At 43.7% G+C, this 21,901-nt stretch overlaps 1 protein-coding gene across 1 annotated transcript in view; it reads right to left on the bottom strand.

The window, feature by feature from the left end:
• Positions 1-3,757: 3,757 nt before the first annotated feature.
• Positions 3,758-21,901, bottom strand: part of GTF2E1 (general transcription factor IIE subunit 1) — a 48,837-nt gene continuing 30,693 nt past the window's right edge. The window contains exons 3-5 of the mRNA XM_053935648.1: positions 13,372-13,573; positions 8,481-8,728; positions 3,758-5,514 (exon numbers count right to left, since the gene is read on the bottom strand). Coding sequence (XP_053791623.1) covers positions 5,084-5,514; positions 8,481-8,728; positions 13,372-13,573 — 881 coding nt within the window. The 3' untranslated portion in view covers positions 3,758-5,083. The remainder of the gene's footprint in view (positions 5,515-8,480; positions 8,729-13,371; positions 13,574-21,901) is intronic.

Here is a 21,901-nt window from a genome sequence, read left to right as displayed (position 1 = left end):
CTGCAACCTAAAGCACACCCAGTCCAGCCAGTCACAAACATTAGTGGTGTCTGACATATTTGTCACCCCACAATGCATGCCATGAGAAAATAGCAAAAGCATGGACTGTGCTACCAGAGCATGGCAAATTTGGCATTGGCTCAGGCAGACTTCCATTGTCAGAAGTGCAGAAAATAAATGCTTAAGACTAGGAGGATCTCTTTACCAGGAGGAACTGAGCCAGGCTTCTCAGCTCTATGCACAATTTTAGCTCACTGCAAAATTACCACTGCTTACCCTCTTTCTTCCAGCAGGTAAAGGAATGGCAGAGGCTGGTGATACAGATCCCAGGTGAAAAATAAGCACAAGCAGTATGTCAGGGCTTTAATCACATCTATATGAGATGTGATTTTTCCTCCTTGCCAGATGTACCTTTTTTTGTACACAGACATTAATGCTAGTGGAACAGCACTTGATCAGCCTTCATTTCCCAGCTGGATCCCTGCCCGTGTCTCTGGCAGAGCAGCCCAAGGTTTCCTCCTGCTGCCTGGCCAGCCCTGGGCAGGGCTGGCGCATTGGTGGCTGTGACAGCCGGGGTGAAGCACACGCAGGGGCTCTAACGCACTGCAGTGGAGCTGCTTCCGATGCGGCTGCCTCAGCCTCCTCTCTGCCATCCCTGCCTGCTTCATTAGCATCACACCATTCAAAGGCATGGAAATTAAATTATATTTAGGTCATAAACACATTTTAAGCAAAAATACCTATTATATTGAAAGCATCTTCTTCAGAGACTGACTGCTGTTTCAGGATGGTTGCACTAATACTCATTGTCCTTAATGGTTTTTAATGAGATACCAGGTGCTTCCAAAGTCTGATTTTTGTTTGAATGTAAATTAGGCTCATTCTCTCTCTCTCAATCTAAATGCTGGTAAATAAGAAACTGCTTCCTGGCAGCTCATTTAGATATCCCAAACAGGCAAAAGCCCAGATTTCCCTGGATAACTTTGAAAGAGAGATAAAATAGCTCTGCCACGGGGACAGGACTATAGTCCCGAACAGTCTGGTGCTGCTGGTGCTCTGCTCTCTGCTTGCTAGCAAGCAGGCAGGCAGGCAGCTTTCCAAGAGCACCAGCACTTAGACATTGCTCCCCACACTTTGGGCTGCCGCTCCTTGTAGCAGTGGCCTCTCTGTGGATTCATATCTTAAACAGATTCAAGCATCTGGCTACACCTCCTATCAAGGCTGTACAAGTGATGATCTCCTTGGACTTCGTAAATATTGATCATTATTCTGGAAGCAGCTCAGCAGAGAGAAGCTACTCTTCAGCCCCAGGTCCTCTGCTGCTGGAGGAGACTTGTCTCACAGTCAATACACTTTAAACTATTGTGATGCTTAGGAATCCTTGGCTGTCTATGCTCAGATCAATATTCCCAAGCCTCCTGTGAACAAGCCTGGGGCATGGTTACCTAGCCCAAGGCTTCCAGTGGGATAAAGCAGTACCAGTCCTGGACAGCCCAGAGCAATAACCTGGAGCACTGTGTGACATGTCCCTGCTCCAAAGGACAGGGCCCAAAGCCTCCCTCATTTATGCTGACACACACCAGAGAAATAGGGCTCCTGCTGCTTTGCCCCCGCAGCCCGCCCCTGGATGGCCTGCTGGCTCGCCCTGCTGCTGACATGTCCTTCCACCTCATCATAACCTTTCCGTCTCCATGAAGGCTTTGCCTTGAATTTGATTCCTGAGACAATTCTCTCTCCTCCTAGGGAGGCTCAGTGGGAAACAGAGACCCAAGCACAGCAGGCTGCTTCCCCTGCCAGGCCCTCTTAAACTTCACAGCATGTCCTGGCACTGCAGGCATCACTGAGGGACAGCCCCTAAGATGTCTCAGGAAGGAGGTGATGCTATATTTCTGCCCTCTAGGATTCCTCCAAGGGATCTTCAAATCCCTTTACTCTCACAGAGTAAATCAGTTTAATCCAAGTCTGAAGGAGGCAGCAGCACAGGAAGAGTTGGATGGGGGAAGCCAATTTTTGAAGCTTAGTAGAAAAGATTGTAATGCTTCTGTTCTTCAGGGTTGACAGTGCATATTCCCTCCATCAACAGCTTAGCTAATCTGCTCTGGCCTGCTCTGCACTGGGCCAGGGAGCACATAACTCCACTGCAGTTTTCTTGACCTGCAGTGGTAGCAGGAACAGATGCAGTACTCATCCAGCTGGGAGATGCATCTCTGACCATTGGGAAGAAGAGCACGAGCAGCCTCAGAAAGAGAGATTCTCTTTCCAGAGAGAGCTCCAGTGCCCTACCCTCATGTACATCCACAGAACCATAGAATACTCTGAGCTGGAAGCGACCTACAAGCATCATCCAAGTCCAGCTCCTGGCCCTGCACAGGACACGCCCAACGATCACACCATACGCCTGAGAGTGTTGTACAAACACTTCTTGGAACTCTCAGGTATCACTCATGGGATAAAATGCACTTCAGGTCAGAAGCAGATGCAGAAACTGGTTTGGATGGAGTTAGACAGAACATCCACCCAGGAAGGCTTGACAGCGTTATTGGGTTAGCGTTAATGCGGCAAACGCGGTCTAGCAGGCAGGGGAAATGGCTGGGCCTTCCTCAGAATTGATGGCTTTACCCTTCCATTACCACCAACCTGCTGGCAGTGCCTGGCTTTGCTTGCAGAGGCTGTTTTTCCCTCCTGCCATGCGTGCAGAGCTCTGTTCAGCTGCAGGAAGAGAAAGAGGGCACTATCAACTGTGTGTTCTGTTCATTTAAGCCGTGCTTGTCATGGCAGGGAAGCAGCAGTGTACGGTTGTCCTTCAAGAGCCCGAAATGGCTGGAACAGAGCAGAGCAGCCATCCTTTCTAATGCCAGGAACTGTTGGAGAGGGCAGGAAACAATTATGGTATCTGCTCCTGCACCTTTGACCTTTCCAGTCCTCCCGAGGGCTGCATCCCGTGGTGAATGAGAGATGGAAGGCAAACCCCACAACCACTGCTCTGATTTCCCCATGTGCAGGATGTGCCTTGCTGAATGACAAAAACTGCAACCACTGCACAAGCCACAATTAAATGTATTTATTAAGAAAAGCACTACTTTATAGATTTTTATGCTGGGTATTTCTTCACTTCATCTTTACTAAACCTACAGCTTGATTTTGCAAACTGAAAACTTAGTATACGGTCCTGGTGAGTTCAGAGCACGAGCAGTTTTCTGTATTCAGGATTAGTTCTCAGTTTCTCCTTTTGGCTCCTTCTAAATCTACCTGCTTTTCTCCAGTGATAATATTAAATTCAGCCAGATTAAATCTAGACAGAATGGGTACAGCACGTTTTTTTCTGCCAGCTGATCACTGAATCTGACTTATCAGCTTGATAAGTCTGTGACTTGATATCTAGAAGCTTGATACAAGATCTTGGAAGCCTGTCTACACAAGAAAACCATTTTAACCAGCAGTACTATGTCTGCAAGTCCTCTACCATCAGCCTATGCTTCCCTTGAGGAAGGAGGAAAGAAATGAAGTGGTGATCAAAAGCAGCCTCTGTTTTTTACATAGCACTGATGTAATGAAACATCCATCCTGGAAATGCAGGAGATTCCAGGAGGCATTCAAGGAACCTCTGCTAAGGAGAAACAATGTGCAGTGGGATTTCAAATGGTCCTCTCAAAGGAGACTTCAAATTGTTTTTTTTTCCTTGAATCCAATAAATCAAAATGAGAACCAAACAATATTCCCAACTAGGCACAAGATAAACCGAAACATGACAAAGGGGAGCAGTTTATTTTTGTTTATTTATTCCTCTTTAAAATGACTTAAAAGAAAATTCAAAACACTATTTAAAAAGGAGGGGATTCAGAGTATTGAGAAGCTGAAAATCAAACCACAAAGGAGGCATTACAAGGTTAGCAGAACACAGAAAGCATGGTTAGTATAAAACAGATTTACAGTCTCAGTGAGCAGCAAATTTGTACCGCCATATAAGTGGAACAGCACATAATGCTGCCCTTACTCTCTGGAACACAGAACTCTTTTATAATTTTGTTTTATTGTAGCACTGTGTAGGAAAACACAACAATTTTAAAAAAGCAACATTTTCAATTGAAAGAGAAAAACATTAAAAACATTATATTGCTCTATAGGCACTGATAAATGTCTTTCTGTGGTAAAAGAGTGTGCCAAGCAGAATTCAAAATTGTGTAATTCCTCTTAAAATCATATAGCCCTGGTGAGATTGCAAATATAACTTAGTTATGCTACTTCTCTGGCACTGCCTGACAGCAGCTCTGCCCACTGTGAACTGTCTGCATGTCTTCATGGACAGGGTTAGGCAGAAGCAATAGGAAGCAATATTGGAAAATGAAGGTTTCTCCTGGCAAGTCAGAGCACTGGCAGCTCAGATCCGTGGAGGGCATTTTTTACACTTACAAGAACTGACTGACTGCATGTGCTTGCCAAGGCTTTCACTCTGCCTGTTTCAAGTTACACCTGACCTTGAGGTGCTGAGTCCCAGTAGGGAGTGAACGGGAGCAAGAAAAGGTTGCTGCCTACAGGCCTGCTCAGAAAGAGCCACTCTGGTGGCCAGTGGCTGCTGGCAGAGAGTCTGCTACAAGCCCTGTCCGAGCTTGCCATCAGCAAATACTTCCCTCTACTCTCCCCTTGCTGAGCATAGGCAGTTGTACGTTACATACATCCTCCTCTACAGAGCGCTCTGCTCAGACTACAGAGCCTTTATGTCCCCTGAGAGCAGGGATGAGGACATCACTGGGGTCTGCAACAAAAATCAGCTTAAAGCCATCGGGAGAAAGAGCTACTAGGGCCTTGGAGAAGGTTAAAGCAGCGCCTGTGCAGGGCACCCTGAAGCAGATTTTTACCTTGCAAGCATCCTCACTTCTGAGACTCGTCCTCCCCTATGTGTTTTGGCACATGCAGCTCTGCTGCTCCCCCGCTCTGGCGAGCAGGATGCCTGAGATAAGCAGTGCTGAGCTGCAGTGACCCTGCCTGTGCACAGGAGAGGGAAGATGAGCTCCAGTCTTCTGTTCTGCTGAAGAGTCTCTGCCTTAAAAAGTCACCTTTTAAAAAATGCCCCGGCAGGGACCAGTTAATCAAACATGTCCTCGAACATGCGTTGCCCCATGGCTATGTAAACCTCTTTTTCCTCTGGTGTCATCTGGGCCACCAGCTCAGGGCGCTGACTCACTTGGCTGTAAGAATGTGGGCGCCCAGCCACTGTGACAGTGGGGTCTTCTGCCACCACCTCAAACTCTTCATCCTCCTCCTCCTCCTCCAGCCCATATGTTGTGGTGGCCGTGGCAGCAGGGCGGGGAGGGGACTCCTCCTCCGACTCGCTCGTCTCGCTCTCGGAGTCACTCGCATTGCCGCCGGAGAGAGGAGCGGCACCGCTGACAGTGACGGTGGAAGCGGAAGGTGTCTTCTTCTCGTGGATGAGCAGGGCACGCATCACCTCCTCATTGTCATCCAGGGCTGCCCGGCTCTCCTCACGCTCCTGGAACGCATCCAGATCCCGGCCCCCTGCAAAGGACACAAGGGAATGAGCATTTCCTCATAGATGTGTGTGATGGACTTGAAAGCTTTCTTAACCTTCATTAATTACTGCCACTGAGCTCAGCTGGCAAAGTCACACCCTTTCTCTATGCCAACTCCTCCTCTCCCTTGAAATTCAGAGACAGTTATGTCTTATAATGGCAGAGCAAGTACTGACATTTCCTAGGAGCTGGGAGGCCTAGAGTCACCGTGGCTCCCAGCTGGAAGCCTTGACCAGGAGCACATTGCAAGTGAAGACAACAAATGCACAATGGGCAGGCACCTGGAAAAGACTTCCTCAAGGAGGTGTCCTCCTCTGGCACTACAGCGGAGCAGAAAGCAAACCAATCCTTAAAATACAGACCCCAAGCCCAGGCCCTATCCTGCTGAGCTCCCTTGCCTGTAAGGATGAACACAGAGAAGAAATGGATCCAGGCAAAGAATATGTGGAAACCATGTGTTATAAAACAACATTTAGAGTAGCCATGCCTGGTGAGCTCAGAGGTGCACCTATACCAGGCAGAAAGGGGAAAAGCTCCTTACAGGAAGATGGTGATGGCATGGAGCAGATGCAGCTGACAGCCTACAGTCCAGCTGTGCAGTACAGCACAGCACTAACCAGTGCCTGCTCTCCAAGCTGAAACATAGCCCAGACAGTCCCTGTGGCTCTTATGGAAGGGGACTGCAGTGTCCCAGCTGACAAACCTGGCCTGTGCTCCTCTTTCAGAAAACCTGTCTGAACAACAGCTGGGAGGGTTCAATACGGCTCTGATAGGCAGGATGTCTGCAGTTCATGGATTCTAAAGGTAAAATTCTGCTCAAAAAGTAGCATTCCACAGAAAACCTCTCCTAATCCTACCTTTGGTGAGAGGGCTGTGAGTGCCAAAAGAACTACAGGCAGTATGGGGAAAAAAAAAACAAAAAACCTCAAAAAACACCACAAAACAAAAAAACAGAACAAAAAATTAAATATGGAGAAAAAAAAAGGCCTAAAAAGTAGGACAGGCTCCCTGTGGCAAACCTTCTGTCTTACACCAAAAGATGCTGCCCATGAACAATTGCTGCAGCTGAGGTGTTGGCATTCTGCCTTCATACAGGCACCCACTTGCCCACTCCTCCAAGACACAAATCCTCATGGTTTCAGCACCACATCCAGGCAGGCAGGTCCCAAGTCTTTCTCCTCCCCAGTCAGAAATGTGCTGATTATGTTTTTCAACTTGAGATTAAAAAATAATGTGAAGGAAGTAAGTTTTGCATTTAGCACTAAAAGCCAGGGCACTTTGTGGTCACTCTTTTCCTGTGGTAAAATAAAGGCCAAAAGAACCATACCTAATTTCATCAGAATTCTGTTTTCACTGTAAATAAAGTTGTAGTAATGGGTAATGGCTACAACTACTAATACTAGAGCACTGCCAAATTCCTGAAAGGAAGAATAAAGGCATCGTGTTGGCAGTCGTGTGCTCAGCTCACTGCTTGTGACTGTGGAGCAGAAAAGGCTGTAGGAGAGCATCTCTGTGAAATAACATCATAGCTCATCACACTGAGAGCTGTGAAACAACAACAGCCAGAGTTAGCTCCACAAAGGCTGACTTTGAGGCTCAGAGGGGCTGTCTCTTGCTTGCAAGAACTGTTTCTGCCAGATCCAAGCAGTGATCCTTTCTGTCAATGGTCCCATGTTTCTGTCCTTCCTGTTTACATGTTGCAGCAAGCAGCAATTTCAGGCTATTTCCACTAGCTCCCTCTTTGATCTGCAGTAGCTGAGGAGGTTAAGTAATGATGCCACCATCCTGTAAGGAGATACTCCACCTCCATGTCCCTCAGTGATTTTTTGAGAAACATTTATGCTGTGTACATCAAAAGTTGTCTCAAGGAGTTGATTTAAAACTACAGGTGAATTGAATGTCTAGCAGAAAAATGGGCTGAGAACTCACCATGGCTGGTGAGTAACAACAACACCTGCTACAGACTGCAGGAGCAGTTCAGTCATCTCACTTTGCTTAATCGATTTGAAAAATGTTTTGGGATTCATAATACACTTGAAAGGTATTACATGTGAACAAATTCTTTAGGTATCTTGTGACCATTATATCACATTTCACTTCTGCTACACCTAAGTACTCCACTCCTCTCCTGATCATGGCATGAGTTCCAGGGTTACATACTCACACACATGGTTCCCTTTTGCCTTATTTTCTTGCTAGGGCATCAACAGTTTCAGTCCATAATCCTAAAATTACTCTATCTATTGACTCATTCTTGTAAAAATCATAAAAGGTCTCCATTTCCAGTTTTGGCATGGAAGCTTAAAAAGCACACATACCAACGCAGAATGTTTCTACTAATGGTTATAAGATTTTGACCATTAGTCTGTGGATAACCTGACACCAGATGAATGAAAATAAAAGCAGAGATAATGAGAAACAAACAGAAGGGAATAAAGACTCACCTGTCATGGTGACAGACCTTCCTACTGTACTTCCAAAAGCTGTATTTCTGAGTATTCTTCATATATAACAAGTTTTGAGAAACAATTATCAAGAAGACTGGGAGTATATAAACAGTGCTGGTAGATTTGGTAGACTTCAGGGTCACTGAACATTAATAAATATTATTTTTCAGCAGTGACCTATTAGGGAGACAGCTTTCTAGATGAAACTGAAAGACCTTCATCTAGAAGCAATAAGCTCTCAAGGTAGAAGACAATAGCTATTTAACATTTTAGAAGCCCCCACAAAATTTCATGGACAGCTCAGCTTTACTGACCTAGATTTCAATCCAGGATTTAAGGAATTTTTACATCTGCCTACACACAGGTGGCTTTGCACAGCAGAGGGGAGCAGACACTCCAGTGTTGGGAGCAGCAGCTGTACACACACAGAGCAGAACATGTTCTTGACAGCACTGTAAAGGCCTTGTATAAGCCCAGCAGTACTTCTGCTCTGTGAATTTCTTACCATCTTTGATTTCATCAGGGTCATAAGCCCCCTGCACCGTGCTCTCCCGCAGCCAAATGGGTCTCTCTCTGGCTGGCTTTCCTTCACTTGCAGACCGGTTCAGATCCTCCTGGTCCTCCATGCTGATGACGACATTCTGGGTATACAAGTCCTCGTATGATGGTCCCTTTGTAGTCCATGCCTCCCGATGGTGTCCACCTGCGAGGCCAGCTGCTGCCCCTGAACCAGCACCAGCTGCACGCTCCTTGCTATGTGAAAGTTAAAGAGAGAAAAACAGAGCTCTCAGAACAAGCCCCTCCTTAGACAAAAATACTTAAACGATGATTAGTTATCATCTGCACTGAGAACTTTCATTCTCAGTTCTAACATGTGCTGCCAGGAATTTCTGTGCCAGCTTGCTGGTTTGGGAAACTTGTGGATCTCTAGTGGGAAACCCTACACAGGGCCATGGCAACATCCACCACAGACACTGAAAATAAGAGGCAGCAGGAGAGATGCAAATACACTTAGGTTAAAAAAAAACATAAAATCCCAGAATTCCCTGAAACAGAAGCCACAGCAGCAAAACCCAATCAAACAGTAGTCTGGTATTTGGAAAAGCCTCTTTTTGGCCTTCACAGAGCAACCAAATACTGCATTAAAAAAGCACTGAAGTTTAACCAAGGTAGATAGTAGGCCCAGGGACTCAGCATGCTCAGAGCTGTGAACTGTTATTAATCACAGGACTCCTGAAGGAGTTAAATCACCATGAAAAACACAATTCAAACCTCTGCTTGAATTGTGAGTGACAATGCACATGAGAAGTCACCTCTCCTGTGTTACACAGGAGATCTGTACTATCCAGACACAGCCTTGGGAGGACTGGGGAGTCCAGGAAGAGAAGAAAGAGAGAGCACCTTCAAACCAGAGGACTAGAGCTGGACAAAAGGCTTTGTATACTTGATGGAGTGCAGGAGGAGACAGAAGAACTGTCTTCACTGTGGAAAAAGTGGAGAAATACAGGTGCTGACCCATGTGAAGGGTATGGCAGTCAAAGCCCAGCCCTCCTTTGCTCTCAGCACATTTCCCTGCAGGGCCCCTTCAAGCTCAGGAGACTGATGGAGAAAAACATTCCTGCTTGGATCTGATCAAAAGAGGATATCAAGTGAAATATTTTCTGCACACTGATGATGGCAATGAGCCTAAAATACATCCTGGCCTGTGCTGCTATGCAGAGTGAGGAAAGCCAAACGTGACTGTTCCTCTACTTTAGAATGAGATTTCATCTTTTCAGAGAAACATATCCAGTGCATACTGCACCCGCCCTCGGCCATATAATTTCAGTCATCCGATTGCCAGGGGTAACTACAGCTTTTCATGAGGAACAGCCCTGCCTTAACTCCTCCTCTTGTCCAGATGAAATCCATCAGGGATACTCCAGGATGCCAGCTGAGCTGACAGTTGTCATCAGTCAGCATGGTTCAGTTGCTGCTGTCTACCCAATGACCTTTTCTCCAACCATGAAGCTTAAAAAAAGTTGCACTAGGAGAAGATCTGACTAATATGTGGGTTTTTTTTAGTTCAGCAAGGACATTACCACTGTTTGATGAGCTAATTCTGCTGGATTTTTAGGGGTAAAATTACACAGGTAGGTGAACATTGCTCTTCCTCAAATAAAAACTATTGGTGTGTTTAGCCACGGTATTGATCAAAGAGCTACTCACAGCCTCTCAGTAGTGGAATGGCTGGGATCTGTTAACAAAATACTTCACAGCATCCCTGTTAGCATGTCTTGTGTCCTTAGCAATCCTGCAGCCAGCTCTGCTAGGAGAGCTTCACAGCAGCCTTGAATTTTGGGGCAAAAGGCTCATGCGCATGTATTGCTTATGTAACCTAAGGAACCACACAGAGACCTTCTCCCCAGCGTGTTATTTCAAGTGTTGGTACCTTTCAGCTCTCCAAGACAGGCGTGTGTTCTGTGAAAAGCACCACTCTGCTTCCCACACAATAGAAATCTCTAACTAGCGTTTCCCTGACGATTTTATGTAATCCACTTTCCTCACAGGATGCACAATGCAGCTCTCCCCCAAGCTCTCCCTCCCCATGACTACAGTGTGACACTAAACCCTCAGTAGTGCCAGGAGCTACCTAATAATACTTTCACACAGAAGTCCCTGTGAGTGTGCCTGAAATTGACTTTTTTCCTACACAGAACCATTCAGCAGCAAAACACTTATTCCATGACGTCAGGAACGTTTCAAAAATGAAAGTAACACTTCTAAGAGACACCTACAGTACTAATTACTTCATGTCATCTACTGCAATGTCCTACACTGAGTTGGAGCCATCTAGACACTTTCTAATTTTGGACCCCAGTGAGCTTTGCAAGTGTGCCTCAATTGTCTCTTTACCTTCAGTGACACTGTTGGTAGGTGTGAGCACCATCCCGAGACTACCTGAGCAGGGAAACACTTCATTCTGCAAGAAGAGAACTTACTGTTTAGCAACCTGCTCCAAAGTACAGGATTAGACACCATGGACCAGGCACCAACAAAAGGACAGGTGTGGGAGCTGCCTTACAGGCAGCACAGAGCAGATAAAGGGATCTCTTAAATCTCTTTCTCTCTTAGATCCATGAACTATTTTTTTCCCACCTTGCTCTAGACTTCACATGGCCACCCTGCAGGCACAAACTGTGGCAGCTCAGTGGCCCAGATGTGGCTACATTTAGTCTGTTTTATTCACCTCAATGGAAATCCCTTAATGAGTGGTTTAGCTGTCTTTAAAGGCAACATAAATAGCCCTTGACACAGCTGAGGTATGGCCCACAGAAACCACACTGTGCAGTGGGCAAATAACTTGAAATTTTCATCTCAGTCCTGCCCAGACTATTAAGAAAGGTCTTGGATAATGGGGATAACTCTCTTTTTTGCCACATTTGAGATAAAACACATTTTCACTGTGCTGCTCTTAAGAGCTTCAACTTCACAACAGACAACCCATGGTTCTTGACAGCATGACCGCAGAAAATTAATTCTGTGAAGATTTTTTGTTAATTGAAATCATGCTATTTTGACATAAGGAAATAGAAGGGTTATTAAAATCCATAATTTTTCAAAAACCACAGAGAAGGGCTTAAGTAAAAGCAGGTTTATTTTGAAACCTGTGGGGCTAATTCATGCTCTCCCATGATTAAGAAAATTAACAGTCTTAGGAAAACATAAATGAAGATCTACCCAGTTTCCCAGAGCAGGTGAATGAGTTATGCAGTGGGGTCAAATAGAGCTATAACTCTCCTGAAAACACGTAAAGTTGCCCAAGTTACTGCAAAGAGAAGATGCAGGCGTTTGTGACCTTTTCGGTTTGTTTCAGAATCACCAACTGTCAGTTTTGTCAATGATTTCAGACACTCAAAACTCCATAAAAATAGAGAGGATACATAATCTAGGGTTTGGCACTTTAAAAAAATCTCACAGCACTGCTTTCATGGAATTAACTGCTTTGAATTAATAAGAGTTAATAAATAATTAAATCACTGTATGTGCTGAAACAAGTTGTGTTCAAGTAAGCATTTAAAAAGCTCCCGATTTATTTTGTCATTTCTTGCACAGAGTAATTAATCATTTACAATGTTTTTTAAGTATTTAAGAGTCAAGTAAGTGGGCGTTGCCATTTAATCATGGGACTGCACCAGGCCTCTGCTGTGATAATTTCCTGTACACAAAAAGGGAAGACTGAAAAAATTACTCTCTTTTTGGTAGGGTTATCCCAGTTCTACTACTTAAACTACTGAAAAGGGATTTTAAAGCAAAGTCTAGTGATTCAGCTTGGGTATAAAAGCTTCAAAGAATTCCCCATATCACCAAAGACACGTTGAGTGACCTTGGAAAAATCTTTTCTGCTCTTTATATCGCTTCTGTTTTTCTATCAGAATGATGAGGAAAAATAGCTACCTTCTTGGCTAGAAAAAGACTATGAATAGACAAAGAATTTTTATTATATTAATTAGAAGCTGTCTAGCATCAATATATGAGGAACATTCTTTCTCAAGGTTAGCCTGAGAGAAAAAAAAGAGTATCTTGCTTGCTCTCCTATTAACTAAAGCCAAGCACCCCAAGGCACTGTGGGAATGCTTCCCCTCAAGGTACAGTTCTTTTCCCCCATGTGTATAATTAATTTTTTTTTTAAATACAGCGAAGTGCATCACATTTCACCACAGATGACAAAACTGACAGCTCCCCACATATTTTTGCATTATTTAAACATCATCTGTTTTTGTAAAGCTAGGAATGTTCAGAAAGAAACATTCATACCATGGGTAAGAACATTTTAAGGAGTTTTTAATTCCAACCTGGTCTTCTTCTGAAAAGAAGGTGTGTAACAAGTTGGACAAAATCAGAAGAAAAAAACTGCTTATTACAAGTAATGTCTTCAAACTAGAATGCTGTAATATGAGGATTTGAAATACAAGGTGTGGATTGCAGATAGCTTCGTTTTGAAAGCTGGGTAGAAGCAAAAGGAACAGATGACAGGTAAGTATTTGAGAGATAGAAGACAGCATAGGTGGCACCTTCAGAGCTTTGTCAAGCAGCTGCATTTTTTAACTATTGGGCCAAGGGCTTGGTGTGCATACCAGCTGCAGCATGGCAAGCAGCAGGCAATTCAAGCATCCCACCTCAGAGAAAAATACATGCGGAGGGCTGACCAGAAGAACAGTTAGTCTTATTTAGTAAAAAGTGGTTACAGCCCTCTGTCTTCTTGTAAACCACACATCCCTGGGGCAATCTGTCAGATGTTTGCATAGTTGGTGCTGTACAAGTAAGTCCTGCACAAGGTTTGGGAAAGCCCCACAGAGCAGAGGAACACTCTACAAGGAAGCAGTGCAGTGAGGAAAGACCAGGCACGCTCCCACCTCTGCTTCAGGGCAGGAATCTCTGTGGGTTCTGGCTCCAGGATTTCATAGGCTAAGTTAACGTCTTCCGTCTCACGAAGCAGCGCATAGATGGGCTCAATCTGCTCATTAAATCGTGCAACGAGTGTCCTCGCATCCTTTTTGGGCATTGCCGACTCATCTTCTTCCACTTCAGTCTCACAGAACGTACAGCGGAAAGTTCCTAAAACGAGAGAAGTTGCTCAGCGTTGGAAGGAAAGCAGCAGGCCCAGCTCCTCATGCAGTCTTTCCAACACCAGTGCCCTGCTGTTCCCTTAGCTGGATGCTAAGGAGTTTTTCTGCCCCAAAAATCCCTTCCCACACACTGTGTACCTGGTTATTATTTAAGCAGACAACAAAGGAAGCATTTTGATACCAGCCAGGGATACCCAGCTGGGTACAGTTTCTCGCTCTGAAAAGCCCAGATGGGCTGCAATACCTCTACTGAGACATCTCCTAATCTCCCTCCTTCCTTGCTGCACATTTTAAATGTCAGCTATGACTGGGCTGTGATAAAAAGCTACACAGTATCCTCTAAGGAGTTCAAATATCTTCTGTTTCAGGTGCCTGCCCTGCTATCTCCCAGGCCACGCCAATAGGCTGATTTCACAATAAAACAGTGCAGTTTTACACTGCACCAACCAGACTGCAGTAACTGCTAATCTAACCATTGTCACATTGCAGCTACTGCAAAAAAGAGATGGCTTCTCCTTCTGTTTCAGGGCCAAACCAGGCAAAAAAGTCATTACTGCAGAGGAGCCAATGCAAAAACCTATCCCACCCAACTCCCATACCAGCTTCTTAAAATTACAAATGTTAAGAAAAGAATCATGTGAATAGCAGTTAAAAATAAGTTTGTTTTGCAGACCTCGTCAGGATCTATAAAAACAGGTCAGACTGAAATGGCTACATGGCAAAGCGGCTACAAAAAACCCACTGAACTCCTGCACAGCAGCTTTTGGGTTTCATCACTCCATCTGTGAGCAGGACCCTTGGGGTGGTACGTGCACAGTGGGACCTTTCCATCTGGTCTGCTGGGAAGGAGAAGAACACTGTAATGGCTTCGTCTTGCAAGTGCTGGACTGGGAACATACCCCTGCCACCTCAGAACATGACATCCAGAGTGAGGCTCACAGGCTTCTTGATTTCTCTTGCTCCTGGGTGATATTTTTTATTTGTCCATTCTGTGACACCCATGCACGTCTAGCCTCACCTCTCAATACCCCAGTGAAGAAATGACAAGATCTTTTTACCCATAAGAAGCCTGAGGATAGATCCTGCCATGGAAATGATAATCCTATGTATAAAAATCAGAATTAGAACCAGTATTGAGGTCTGCTATGTCACCAGTGCTATGGAGAAACACAGTCTAAAGAACGGGCTTTGCCCAGGGCACTTAGGCATGATGTAATGAGACAGGCTGGCAAGCCAGGGCTTCTGGTATCTTGGTTTGCTGCTTACACAGATCTGCTAGTGTTGTCACTTCATTTTTCAGCAGACCTCCTTCCCTGCCTGTAATGCAGTGATAAAAACAGACCTAACTTCTTCAGCGCCGGTTGTGAGGGCTAGACAATGCTCACACTTGTCTCAGCAAACACAAAAAGCACTGTTTATGACAGAAGGGAGATCTGTTGCCTCTCACCAGTCTGTAGAGATGCAGTTTTGTACCCTGGCACCATCTGAAGCAGCTTTTGCTCATTGATACTCAGAAATTAATGTATGCTGTGTATGTGGCCTGTAATATGGACACATTTCCTGCAATAAATCCTCTCTTTAGAAAGTTTGTTTTATTGACATGCAAAAGTCAGAGCAGCCAACAACAGCACAATGCAAAGTAAAAGACAAGTGGATAAAGTGCTCTTCTCTTTTATCCAAGCATGAAACACTTTGCTTATTTTTTTCCAGGCTGTAAAAACTGTCCCTACTGATTCAAAACTGTTTGTTATATAAGCTGTAAGCCCAGCAAAAATTGAACCCAATATTTGGTCTCCTTATCCCACATCTGAGACTATTGGTGTGACATAAGTTGAATCAATTAAAAATAATTAGCACATCTCAGTTCCCATAATGGATGACGGGAACAAACACAGGTTAATGAAAAACACTCCCCTCTTTTTACACGCCCCCCAAGTCCTGTTACATGTTCCTGAGACAGCTCAGACTTTTCACACTTCCATCTGTGAACCCCATGAGTATCTGCAAAAGATTAAGATCATAGGGAGAATGGTTCCAATTCAGAGTACCAAAAAATCAGAAAGTAAATACAGCTCTAATGAAACAGAACTCCTAAAGCTGTCATGTATTTGCTGCAACTTCCACCCCTCAGGGTTCATAATAAGCAAAAAAATTTAATAGATGAATTATGTAAAGAATTTGGGAATGAGTGAAATGACAAGCTTCCTCCATTAATATGCTGTTTTTTTTCAAGGTGATGCAGCATTTCACAAGAGGCATATGTGATTAGAGAACTGGGAAGCTGCTTTGCCATGGCAGATGGCATTTATAAGTGGCAAACCTCTTTCGTTAGTTTTTAAGAGGTCAGAAAATGTCACCAAAGCTTTTATGACATGGCACATCACATCAGCAGTGACACACGTTCCTTTCAGATATGAATTGCATGTGACAAACATGAAGTGGAGGCCATCCAAAGGCTGAAAACGGCAATGTTTCCACTCCAACGATATATTTTTTCCTTCAGCCCTTACACAACAGAGTTTTTCAATTCCAAAATGCTGCATAAACCAGGACTAACAGATATCCTGGAGCAAACAGACATGAGGCTCTTCTGCATCTTGGAAATGCTAACAGAGAGCACATATATCCCGTTCCTTCTTTTAACACATGCTCAGACACTGAACAGACCTCTCTGGCTGCACACTAAAAAATCAGCCGTCTGAAATGGCTCATATGCTCCTCATATGCTCCCAGACTCTGGGGGGCAGATATGCTGGTAATCTGGCTCCCCAAAGCTTACTAAGATTAAAGCAGCTGAAGCTCTGAAGTATGGGGCCAGAATATTTAGAGATAATTCCTAATGACTTGATTTCACTTGAGAGAAGGAAAAGGTCAACCACCCACACACACTGAAGACAGGATGTCCAAGTGTGCAAGCAGCACCTGCTACAGTTAACACATTTAACTGGCTATAGACTCCTGAGTCTGAGCCCAGGCCCTGCTTACACCCTTGTCAAAGGGCTTAAGCCTCACCTCCAGCCCAACAAGGGGTCTTCCACTCTCTCCTTTGGGATGCTGCCCAAGACTCTCACTACTCTCTTAGAAAACTACTTGATTTTCAACCTCAACTTATTCCCATTCATCTCAAACCTAATGATTGCTTTGCCAAAAACTGTACCTCATCTCATCAGGTTTCCATCTTGCTGTTAATCCTTCAGGTGTATTTACAAACTGCTGTCTCATTCATCCCTCAGTCTTCATTCTGCAAGGCCATATATTCTTCTTTACATTTTAAAACTGGCCACCCATTCTTTTGACCTTGCTAATACTGGCCCTTTTTCCCGTTTGCTCTCATCTTCCTGCTGTGAAGATGGAAGAATAGACAAGCGTCCAGATGAAATCTCCCAAAAGCTCAAAGGCATTAGTGCTTCTCTGATAGCCACTGAGACCTTTTAAGATCACATTGTAAGAGACCATCATGAATGTGATGCCTCAATTACCACAAGACCCATCAATGTTCCCAGATCTTTCTTTTCCTTTGTATCTTTCCTTCTCCTTTGTAGTTTCCAGTTGATGAACTCCATGTTTATAGCAGACATTTGCATTAGATGGCAGGTGCATGACACTACTTCATAGTATAATCTTTCAGCTCCTTTATATTCCTCCAGCTTTCACCCTCATCCAATTCTTTTTTCTTGACTGCATCACAAAACATTAAGCTAATTTATTTTCAAAATCTCCCACAACCTTCTTTTAGAAGTAGCATTATTACCATTACATGGTGAGTGAGCTGAGGCACAGATGGCATAATTTCAGAAGTATCTGCTGATTTGAGCAGTACTTGATTTGAGATGCTTTTCTGAAACTTCTTTTTCAGAACAGAACGTGCAGTATTCTTACCACTCTTCTTTCAGGTTCTAGGATTGGGCATCTTCAATGAGTTAGATACAGCGGCTAATGACAGCCTCTGAAAAGCTAAAAATGACTAGTTCAACATCACACAAACTCAGATGGCCTGGAGGATCAGATCATGTTCTTGTGGCTTCTACAGCCTCTTTCCTCAAGTAATTCCCTGACTCTTACACTGCATTTTTCCTTTTTCTGCAGCAAGCCAGACAAAAAGTGCATTCTATAAGCATAACTGCTCTCTCTCATTGAGCAAAGCATGTTTTGGCAGAGGGAGAAATTACATCAAAGAAAAAAAGTTACAGGATGCACAGGCAGCTTTAGTTCAGCACTCCTTAACCCCGAGTGCTTCACCTGATGTTAAAATGAGAGTATAAAGATCCTAAGGAAAGGACAGGAGTTTCCTAGGTCCCTACCACCAGGAAGGCAGACAAATGCCTCCCACTATGGGATGCTGTGTCAGCAGCCATATGGTTCATCTGCAGACCTGGAGCCCTCGGTTCCGCACAGGCCTCTGCCACTTGACTCGCCAAAGGCAAGATGACAAGCTGCTAGTGCTGCAGGGGAGCAGGATGCTGTGCCAGCCTGCTTCCTCTAACAAAGGAAGGATGAGAAGGAAACACCTTGGGTGCTGCTCTAGCTTCTTGAAAGAGAGGTGCTTTGTGGGAATATGCTATTCTTCCTGCTAGCCCCATGCCTAAAGTTTCCTATCCAGCTCTTCCCATCTGCTTCCCATCCCAGTTCTGGGCTTTTCCTTCTCTGATAGTCCTATTCTCCTTGCTGTCTTGCTTTTTCAGCCTGGGCTTCACTCACTTCTCAGACTTCTCTGTTCATTTTTCTTTTCCTGGACTTCTTTTTCCAATTTCAGCCTTTCCTGGACTTCTTTTTCCAGTTTCAGCCTTTCCTCATTCCTGTGCCTCTCTGCCCCACACTCTTAGATCAACTAATTCTGCCTCTTGATTTGAGCCCTGGTCATCAAACTAATTTCCTGTTTCAAGCCAGAGAGATGGAAGATCTTTTCACAGCACCACCTGTCATTCAGAACAATATTACACAGGCAAAAGAATATACATTTTTCTGGTTTCCCCTTCCATTTTCTCATCAGCCCATTCTTCAATACAGCCAAACTGTTTTTAATTAAATTTTCCTCAGCAATTTAAACATAGTCAGATGCATAGAATGGGAAAAACTCAGCATACAGTAAGTTTTTGACAAAGTTTTGAGAACAAAAATCACAGAACAATTCCTATGCCTGCCCTCCACCAACGAGCCAATCTCATGTAATGAAAATACTTAGCAACCTAAGTAATAGGTAGTGCTGTCAGTACAAATTATCAATAGGTTACTTTTATTTAGCATTGATTTTTAAGATTTAGAGGATGGTTTACAGCAGCACCTAAAGGCATATCTCTGCTGAATCATTAAAGGCACAAACAGTAGGCCAGGTGGCTACAACAGACCTGGATCATCAGTTACCATAACATACTCTACATTAGGCTATAAGGACACTCAACCTACTAGAAGTGGCAACCTGAGGGGTTAAATGAAAGCAAAGGGAGTTTTAATGACATTAATGGACTGATCTGGTAACAGAGTTAATTGTTAAAACAGTTGATTTTTAACTGGATTAATCATAATGTAGATTAGACTGTGGCAGCTGTTGTCCTTTAGTGACTCCCAAACTTAGACAGACTTCTCAGCCCTCATCAAACTGTTCTCACCTCAATGAGAAAGCAATCCAGTGTGTCTGAGTGGGAAATGCACTCCTGCCACACAGAAAGATGAGCCTCTTGTTAATTTCATCAGGCAGCCTTCTCTGGCCCCGTAGCTCTTTTCTCCCTGTACTGGAAACCCATAGTCCCTAGTACATTCCTATTCACATGTGAGTTCCAAAAATGCAGCTACTTTAGGTAAAAAAAAGATAAATCCACCAACAAAAGCTGTCTCCTGAGCACCACAGCAATATGCCATTCTCTCTTGCAAGTAATTCAGTGATTCTACACATGCAATAAAAGAGAGAGTTACAGAGCACAGTGTGTTACATAAAATGTAATGCCACATCTCGTCTTTCTGAGACAGGTTTCATGGTCCACTGGATCTTAGGCTCCTGGGGCCACTCCACAGCCCAGGGCTGATTGCAGTACTCTCTCTTGAAATGTGACACAAAAAGTTTACCTTCTTATATTAGTCCTGTTTGGGATAGCCCAGAACAGACCCTGTTGGCAGAACTCATGTCATGAAAACAAACACTGGGCCATGTGTAGAAAATGTCAGCATTTTGGGAAGATTCGCTAACCCGCTTCTGTAATAAAACATCCAGTTCTGCTACTGAAATCCAAAATGCATCAGGCTTCACCCAATTTGCTTTATAATTTCTAACTATGAAGAAGATATGGGATATTGCAATTGAGATCAGTAGCCTTGGTCAGAAACGGTGACAGAGCAAATGCAGAACATGTGGGTGATACCTGAAAGCAAAGAACTGAAAGGTTCATGGGCCAGTGCTGCCCAGAGAAGGTCACTGCAGTGGCTGCAGCTTGGAGCCAAGCACACAGCACCCCTCAAACAGCACTGCACCCAAATCACCACGCTCGCTGCGTGAGGCCTGAGCAGATGCAAACTGCTAAATACAGATCCTGCCCCCAAAACTGACCAGCACTCCTAGTAACAAGCTAAGGAACTACAGCATCTTCTCTATCCCCCTACTTTTTTTCTGTATGTACCAGGTACATACAATTACCATTATGGGCAGGAGGCACAGCAACAACCAATACTGTGCACTGCTGGACACATCCTATTGTCAGATCCTAGACAGAAATTTGCTAAAACATCTTTTCTATCACATTTCTGCCTCAGATGAGTGAGGAAGCATGTGAAGTGCACATTAGAAAATGTCAAGCGCGGCACTTTAGCTAAAAATGAGGCTAGGAACAAATAATGTAAGCAATTCTATTATCTGAAGAAAGATTTTAATATCTTTATTAATTTTCCACAATATCTGAATTATTAAGAAAGTTGTGTAATCTACTGTTTACAAATGGGATCAGTACTCCACAATAAAGTAAAAAAAAACCCTCCTTTTAACTTTATGTGCCCCAAATCTTGATCCAGTTTTTCTCAAGTCTGTACATATTCTAGCATAAATCCTACTGAGTCAACAGCTGTGAGACTGATCCTTCTCAGTATCAGACCATAAGGTTTTAAAATAGGTTTCTGTGAATTAGAGAATGAGTAATGGCTGTTCACCTTCCAACAGCTTGTCTTCACTCAACTGCTGTTCAACATGAAATGGGACTGCATAGTGGAGAGTAAAATCCAGGTTCCTGAAACAGCATTCAACTCCCTAGCCTACAGGTTTGGGAAAGAGTCATATACCCTTCCAAATCAGCCTTTGAGAAAATGGGTTATTGAAAAGGGCTTATTCCATAAATTTAGTAAGTAGAAAATCCAGTGTTCCACCATACAATTCAACACAATTTCATAATACATGCATACCAAGATACAGCTCTGACTTTTGAGTACCTATTTTGAGCCTTAATAATGCTTTTTAAACATTTTAATATTAAACATGTTTGATATAGATTCAGAGTATTGAATTGCCCACCAGGTATTAAACAGAGAGTAAACATTTCATTTGGGATAAATGTCAATCAGTTTCCTTTCAAAACTTCTATTCTTGTAATATAAATGTAGAAGCCACCTCATTTACAGGCACTCATGCAGCAGCACTATTTCTGATTCAGATGAGGTAATTCTGCCAGAAACGTGTTCAGAAGATTTCAAAACTGCAACTCACTAACACATGAAAAATGATCAATTTGTTTAAGAAATAAAAACAATACAGTAACTTAAAACAACAACAAAAGAGATAAAGGCATACTCTTCAACACACAGCAGAAATAGCAAAAAATGAAAGAAACTTATTTTATAATTGCCATTAAACAGTGCCTCACTATAATCAGAAGGAAATTTCACTTAGCCAATGCATATGTTCATGTATTATTTATTCATCCAGAGAGCAGTGTGTAAATGTATAAAAACTGAGAGACTGGCAGCCCTGGAAACAGAAGGTCCCTCTGTTAAGCTGCAGAGTGGATTTTATTCCGGCAGTTACATTATGCTAGGCATAATTTGGAAGAATGGTGGTGCTAGAATGTTATTACAGATGGCTAAGAATAGTGTCCAGCACTCATTCTGGACCCTCTCGACACAAAATGAACCCTGCTGTTAACAATAGAAGGAGGAATTGCCAAGATAAGACACCCTTGGCAACACCTTCAAATACATAGGGTCAGCGTTCTTCTTCCTTGAAAATCTCAAGTGTTTGGGGACAGGAAAACAGAAGGTTTCAGAGGCTTCTTCTAGATTGTCCTGTTTCAGGCAATGGCAAATGTTAAATACCTTCCCTATGCCTGAGATCCACTTGTTAAAC

This window comes from Vidua chalybeata, chromosome 2, assembly GCF_026979565.1.
Source record: "Vidua chalybeata isolate OUT-0048 chromosome 2, bVidCha1 merged haplotype, whole genome shotgun sequence".
Lineage (NCBI taxonomy): Eukaryota > Metazoa > Chordata > Aves > Passeriformes > Viduidae > Vidua > Vidua chalybeata.
The sequence above is the reverse complement of the archived record's forward strand: the minus strand, read 5'-3'. Positions and strand labels throughout refer to the sequence as shown.